Source organism: Geospiza fortis, unplaced genomic scaffold (genome assembly GCF_000277835.1).
Source record: "Geospiza fortis unplaced genomic scaffold, GeoFor_1.0 scaffold69, whole genome shotgun sequence".
Taxonomy (NCBI): domain Eukaryota; kingdom Metazoa; phylum Chordata; class Aves; order Passeriformes; family Thraupidae; genus Geospiza; species Geospiza fortis.
The window spans coordinates 35,836-43,501 of NW_005054555.1; the positions used below are offsets into that span (position 1 = coordinate 35,836).

The 7,666-nt window shown below is 55.4% G+C and overlaps 1 protein-coding gene across 1 annotated transcript in view; it reads left to right on the forward strand.

Moving 5' to 3' along the window:
- The first annotated feature begins 589 nt into the window (after positions 1 to 589).
- Positions 590 to 7,666, forward strand: part of AK4 (adenylate kinase 4) — a 9,625-nt gene continuing 2,548 nt past the window's right edge. Inside the window, exons 1-3 of the mRNA XM_005429540.2 lie at positions 590 to 628; positions 749 to 800; positions 6,571 to 6,694. Coding sequence (XP_005429597.2) covers positions 590 to 628; positions 749 to 800; positions 6,571 to 6,694 — 215 coding nt within the window. The remainder of the gene's footprint in view (positions 629 to 748; positions 801 to 6,570; positions 6,695 to 7,666) is intronic.

Here is a 7,666-nt window from a genome sequence, read left to right on the forward strand (position 1 = left end):
TGGGGCGGGGGGGGGGCGTCCCGGTCCAGGCTCGGCTCGGGAGCGGCCGTGCTGAGCCCCAGCTCGGCGGCATTGGGCAATCCCGGCGCGGTTCTCTTCCCAGCTCTTCCTTCTGTCCCCCGCTAATGTGCGAAACACCGACCCGGGGGGAAGCTGACTCACCGGGCAGGGGAACGGTGAAACGGCCTCGGTGCAAAACAAGCCGAGAGGATTTAGAAGTGATTTCTATTTTAGAAGGATGGCAAAAACAGGGAGGAAGATTAGGCAGGGTAAAGTTTTGGAGAGGTGCGTGCTAATGTGCGAAACACCGACCCGGGGGGAAGCTGACTCACCGGGCAGGGGAACGGTGAAACGGCCTCGGTGCAAAACAAGCCGAGAGGATTTAGAAGTGATTTCTATTTTAGAAGGATGGCAAAAACAGGGAGGAAGATTAGGCAGGGTAAAGTTTTGGAGAGGTGCGTGGTCCGACAAGGGCGTTGCACACAGCTCTGTGCTGGTCACTCATGTAAAAACACCCAGATTTCCTTTTGTAAATAAAAAGGACAATAATGTTTTCTTTAGAGGGAGGCTCAAAATTTGGAAAATCTCGATGAGGGCTTTGGCTGAAGGACAGAAAGCTGGGCTGAAAGCAAGTAGAGGTGCAGCATGTGGAGAGGGGCAGCCTGTGCCCACCTGGGAACTGCCACAGCCAAGCTTTGAACCACTGACTGCCCCAAACTTCACTTTTCAGTGTGTGCTCTTGCCACAGAGCTCCTCTGGGGACACCGAGAACCAAGAAGAGTTAGCTGAAGGTGTCTCAGGTACATTCAGAAGGAAACAACACGGAGAAATGCAGGGAAAATTACTCAGAAGGAAACCAGCCGTGGTTTGGTTCATCTGGTGTGGCATTTGGGTCCCACCTTTGACTCAGCCTCTGTAACAGCTCTCAGTGAGCTCCAGTTATTTGGTTTTTTTTAGTTTTTGTTTTTGTTTTTTCTGCTGTTTGCTTTGGACAAGCTGTTACATGACTGTGCTCCGGGGGAAACGAGGTGGAAGCAGCTCCTCTTCCCAAGTTTATCAGCTGCGTCACCGGCTTTGTGCTTTGGGGGAGCTGGGGGTCTGCAGAACCAAAAGACCCATTACAGGCTCATCCTTCCAAAGGCAACTGTGAATCCTGTGTTTTTACAGGGATCTTGGCCTGGTGTGTCAGTGCTCCAGGGATTTTCCTGCTGGCCACTGCCAGGCATGAAGAGGCCACAGCTGAGGGTTTGGGGGGCTCCTGCTGCTGGAGGAAGGCTGAGTTCCCAGCATGGAGAGCATTCCAGGCCGCTGCTGGAGCTGGTGGTGGCGGTCTCAGGGAACAAAGACTCCCTTTTGGGGCAGGTGAAGCAGCTGAATGCATGGCTGCTGCTGCTGAAGGGCTTTGAGCTGTGCTCCAGCAACCCCCAAGCACATCCGCCCCCAGCCGTGTGTCTCCTAATTAGTGCCTGTCAGCAAGAGGCTGCTCTGCTCTAGGGAAAGGCCTTTGAAACACCTTGGGAGGCTTACAGGCTGTGTTTTGGTGCCAGGCAGGGGTGCTGGAGGGAGGAGAGCCATTTTTCTGGCCAGCACTTGCCCCAGAACCCAGGTGGTTGTCTCTGGTGCTGGCAGCATCCCCAGGTCTTAGCAGGACTCTGCAGCTCAATTGTTTGTCCTGGCTTTGGCTGAGGGTCTGTGGGTCTTGTGGCTGTCCACTGCTCCCTGTCAGGTGCTCTCTTGGAGCCAGGAGTGGCTCCTGTCCCCTCCTCGTGACAGATTTCCTCTGTGAGCATCCACCAAGGCATGAACAAAACAAAATTCCCCGGGGGATGTGGGCTGAGCATGGCCCCACAACCCTTCTGCACACCTTTCCCGTGGACTGTGGCCTTTGCTGGCCATACTGGCCTGGTTGGTGGCCAAAGCTGAGCCCAGGGATGCAGCCAGCCAGCCCCTGCTTTTCCACAGGTTCCTGCTGTCTCCCTGTGTGTGGGAGCAGTGCTCTGACCACAGGGATCTCTCCCAGCCCTGGCTGTTGCCCTCCAGATGGAATCACAGGATTCACAGAATCACAGAATGCCCAGGTTGGAAGAGACCTCCAAGATCATGGAGTCCAGCCCAGCCCCAGCACCCCAACCAAACCCTGGCACCCAGTGCCACATCCAGGCTTTGTTAAACACACCCAGGGATGGGGACTGCACCACCTCCCTGGGCAGCCATTCCAGAACTTTATCACCTTTCTGGAAAAAGCTTTTCCCTGCTATCCAACCTGTATTTCCCTTGGTGCAGCTCGAGGCTGTGTGCTCTGTTCTGTCAGTGCTGCTGGAGAAAGAGCCCAGCCCCAGGTGGGCACAGGCACCTTTCAGATTCCTGGAACCACCCTGCAGGCCTGAATTTGGGGCCCCATCAGGTTCCTGCTCCCTAAAATGACCTCCTGTTGCTGAGGGCAGGGTGGATGCAGCATCTGTGTCAGGAAGAAGTCCCAAAACTGGGGTGACATCTGCTGTGGTTTAACTGTGGTGCTGCACTGGTGCCCCATTCACCCCCAGGGTTCCTCCTCTGTTAGCTCCAGACTGGGCTGCTGGAGCCTAAATAATGGGGGGAAAAAATTCCTGGAAAAGGCTTTGGATAGGGAGAAAGTGCAGGGTTGTGCTGCAGGCTCTGGAGGCTGCCCAGGGCTGTGTTTGGGAACAGCTTCTCCTCCAGCCTGTCCCACCTGGCTCTGGGTGACTGCTGGGTGCCCTCAGGGCTGGGACATGTCCCTTACAAATACCTTACAAATATAAAAAATACCACTATATACCCACAAAATAAATCTATACTTACAATTAAAAAAAAACTAATAAAACCCCAGCAATTGTACATCCTTTATTATTAAAAAAATCTCAGTAAAATTAAAAAAAACCTTATTATCTCAACAAAAAATAAAACTAAAAATAAATTTTGTATAAAAACCACAAATATACTCACCATTCTAAAGCTAACTTAAGAAACAAACTAAGCTGTCTAAATAAATCAGTAACACCTAAAAACTCTCCTGAATACCCTAAAAAAATAAATTTAAAAAATTACAAAAAACCTTCACATTAAACCAACAAACAATCCCTAAAATTCTCCAATATTTATAATTCATAAAAAACCCCTTCCAATTCCTAAAAATGGCTTCAAAAATCTGGAAAAAATTAATAAAATAAATTTAAAAAGTGAAACAACTACAACCTAAACTCCCTTCTCTTTCAATAATCCCAAAGAAATAACCTGTTATTATCATCAGCTGTCCCTTGGGGCTGGGACACGTCCCTTGGGGACAGATCAAGGTCACCTGGGGGGAGCCACAGAGAGCTGGGAGTCCCGTGAGTTTCAGGGCACATTAAACCCACATTCATCACATTAATGGGATTAAAGCGGGAGTTGGAAGGCTGGCTTCGAGCTCAGCACACCAAAAAGCCCTTTGCTCCCTGGAGTAACTGCAGAGTAAAGCTTGCACCCCTGTGACCAGCCCAGCAACGGGGTTTGGTGCTATAGGGTGAGCCCCAGCTCCTCATGGGGGGCCAGGATCTCCCTCCCTGCTCAGGAAGGGCTCCCAGACCCTGCTCCCCTCTGGAATGGAGCTTTTCCATGGGCTGGGAGCTGGGAAAGGGATAGCAAACATTTAATTTGGAGTTTAAACTGCCTGGAAGGGACCCCAAGGGCTGCGAGGTAGGGGTGATGCTCTCAGCACATCCTGGGGGTCTGGAGAGCCCCTCCTGCAAATCCAGGGCTGCTCCTCCTGGAGAGAGGAGACGTGCAGTGCTGTGGAGGAGGGAGAAGCTCCAGGAGCTTCACACACGGAGGGACAGGGGAGCAGCAGGGATTGTCCATGGCGGAGCAGTGGAGAGCTGTCCGTCTGTCCCGGGCCGTGGGAAAGCTGCAGCCCCGGGGCTGTGGGGCTCTGCTGTGTTCCCACACTCCCTTCCCAGCCCTGTCCTGCCTGGGGGTGTTCCTGACCTGCAGCTCCAGGCCTGGCTCCAGCAGCCCTGCTGAGCCACAGCTGCTCCCTGGGGTGGCCAGCTGGCCTCAGGTGACAGCCAGACCTTGCGTGGCCTCTTTCAGCTCATGGGACGGCCATCCCGGCTCAGGGTGACAGCCAGACCTGGTGTGGCAGATCCTGGGACGGCAATCCCTCCTTGGGGTGACAGTTGGACCTGGTGTAGCCTCTCCAGGCTCCTGGGACGGCCATCCCTGCTCAGGGTGACAGCCAGACCTGGTGTGGCATCTCCTGGTGCCCTGGATGTCCATCCCCCCTCGGGTGACAGCCACACCTTGTGTGACACCCCCTGGTCCCCTGGATGTCCATCCCCCCTCAGGTGACAGCCAGACCTTGCCCAGCAGCTCCCGGCTCCTCCCCGGAGCCCCTCATTCCCTGTGAGCCTCTGGCACTGCACAGACCACGCCAATAAATATAAGAAATCTGTTTTTATAATGCTGCTGCCCTCCGTGCTGTTTGCACAATCCGCAGGCTGCTTTTTCCATCCCCGTGTCCTTGGCTTTCCCAGGCAGGAGCGTGGTGACGTCTGGGAGGTGACAAAGAAGCTGTCAGTGAGAAAAGGTGTTTTGTGCCCGGGGCCAGCTGGGATTCCTGCCCGTCCGGAGGCAGTGGGATGATCCCGGTGACTCAGGCCGTGAGTCAGCGCTGCCCTGCTCCAGGCAGGTGGGATGCTGGATTCCAGCACCCGGCGCTTCTGGCCCTGCTCCAGGGAGGAGGAGGCTGGACCTTCCTTCTGGTGCCGTCACACACAGCAGGGAACAATCTGAGCGTTTTCCAGGCAGACTCTTTGGATTCTGGGTTAAACCTGGGAGCGTGTTACAGAATTCACAGAATCCCAGAAATCACAGAATGCCCAGGTTGGAAGAGACCTCCAAGATAATGGAGTCCAGCCCAGCCCCAGCACCCCAACCAAACCCTGGCACCCAGTGCCACATCCAGGCTTTGTTAAACACACCCAGGGATGGGGACTGCACCACCTCCCTGGGCAGCCATTCCAGAACTTTATCACCTTTCTGGGAAAAGCTTTTCCCTGCTATCCAGCCTGTATTTCCCTTGGTGCAGCTCGGGGCTGTGTGCTCTGTTCTGTCAGTGCTGCTGGAGAAAGAGCCCAGCCCCAGCTGAGCACAGGCACCTTTCAGGAGCTGTGCAGAGTGATGGGGGCAGCCCTGAGTCTCCTTCTCTCCAGGCTGAGCACCCCCAGCTCCCTCAGGGGTTCCTCACAGGGTTTGTGCTCCCAGCCCCTCTCCAGCCTCGTTGTCCCCTCTGGACATGCTCCGGTGTCTCACTGTCCTTCCCAAACTGAGGGGCCAGAACTGGACCCCTGCTCAGGCTGGTTCTTCCCCTAGAACAGATGAATTCTCTCCAAGAATTGTTTCTCTTGCAGAAACCCCTCCTGCAGCTGAGGAGCTCACCCCCAGGCAGGTGCAGGTGCTGCCCACAGGGACAGCTCCCTGCAGCCTGGGGAGCCGCAGCTGCCTCCAGTGCAGGATCCTGGGGTTATTTTTAGAGAGGACTCACACTTGGAGAGGGCTGAAATGTGCTGTCCTCACCAGAAAGGGTGCAAAAAATAGATGAGGGGATTGTTAATTTCTGGTGACAAATGCTATTTCAGCTGCTGTGGGAAGACAGCAGAAGAGATGTCCTGGTCCAAGGGGAGAGGGGCTGGAGCTCTCCTGGGGCAGGACCAGAGTTTGTCACACACAGGGACAAAGAATATTTCCATTTTCCGAATGTTTTCTTCATGCTTCTGAGGGGCTGAAAGAAAACAATGGCAAATAACCACCATGGAATGGTTTGGGTTGGAAAGGACCTTAAAGATTATGCAGTTCTACCCCGTGGCATGGCAGGGACACCTCCCACTGTCCCAGGCTGCTCCAGCCTGGCCTTGGGCACTGCCAGGGACCCAGGGGCAGCCACAGCTGCTCTGGGAATTCCATCCCAGCGCCTCCTCACCCTCCCAGCCAGGAATTCCTTCCCAATCTCCCATCCAGCCCTGCCCTCTGGCTGTGGGAGCCATTCCCTGTGTCTGTCCCTCCATCCCTTGTCCCCAGTCCCTCTCCAGGTTCCAGAAGCAGCTGAGGCTGTGGGAGAGGCACCAGAAGCCCAGCAATGTGCACTTGCCTTGCAATTACCACAGTTATGTTCTCAAGGATGTGATCTTGGGAATAATTTTCTTACCTGAGCTTATCTTAAGTGGAGGCTGTGAAATCCTTCAGCCCTGGGGATGGGAAGCAGGCTCAGGTGTTTGGGGCAGTCCTTACCTGTGCCCACATGGGAGCCATGTCCTGAACCAAAGGAGCACACCCAGGGCTTCTCTCTCCATCAGTTAGGGCTTGGCTGAGGCCCAGCACGCTCCTGCTCCCAGGTACCTCAGGAATTCCCACTCCTCCACCCCAAAAGGACCGTGCGGCCTTTCCACCACCAGCACAGCGACGCTGCCAGCAATGTCCCAGACAGAGGAGGCCAGGCAGAATTTGAGGGGGTGCGATATTTTTAAGTGGAAATGTCATGATTTTTTTCTATCTCTTTTTCTTTCTTGTCTCGAGCAGAAGCTGGAGCCCTGGCCCAGCAGTACCTGGAGAGAGGGCTGCTGGTGCCTGACCACGTCATCACCCGCGTGATGATGGCCGAGCTGGAGAAGCGGCGGGAGCAGCACTGGCTGCTCGATGGTGAGTGCAGAGGGGGAACCCCAGCCCCTCTGGGACATAACTTTGTTCCCCATGGCTTGGCAGCCCCAGCAGGGAGGAAAGCCAGGAGGGGGAGGTGGGAGGAGAGGCAGGAGCTGAGCTGCTGCAGGGCCGTGTCCCGCTGAGCCCTTGGCACGTGGCCGGGAAAGGGAAGGGCAGGGAGAGGAGCTGGGTGTTCCACAGAGCAGGGCAGGGCTGGAGACAGGCCAGGAGAAACTTCTTCCCTCCTTCACATGTGTGTGTGTGCAGCAGCTCCTCAATGCCAGCCCAAAAGCCACCTGAGGTGAAGGGATGGGAGGTGCTGAGGGCAAACAGGCACGGCCTGGGGCCCCTGGCCATGGCTGAAAGGGGAATCAAGGAATCCCAGAGTGGTTTGGATGGGGTGAGACCTTAAAGCTCATCCAGTGCCATCCCTGCTATGGGCAGGGACACCTCCCACTGTCCCAGGCTGCTCCCTCCTGGCCTTGGGCACTGCCAGGGATCCAGGGGCAGCCACAGCTGCTCTGGGCACCTGTGCCAGGGCCTGCCCACCCTCACAGGGAACAATTCCTAATTCCCAGTATCCCATCCATCCCTGCCCTCGGGCAGTGGGAACCATTCCCTGTGTTCTGTCCCTCCATCCCTTGTAAAAGATCTCTCTCCATCTTTCTTGCGGGGTCTTTAAAGTCCCTTCCTATCCAAACCATCTGGCATTCTGGAATTCTCTGCTCCAGCTGCTCACTGGCTGTCCCAAGGAGGACAGGAGCCTTTCCCTGCAGTCTCCCTGATGTCCCCCACACCAGCCAGCAGTTTGTCCCCACTCTGTGCACAGCACTCTGTGCTGTCCCCTCACATTTCCCCTCCTCATTCCAGCACTGATCCCTGTGCTGGCACTGCCTGTGTCCCCCTGCCTGTCCCCAGGCCCGTGTGGGGACAGCAGGCACCAGCTGAGCCCCGGGTGTCTCATTTCGGGAGCTGT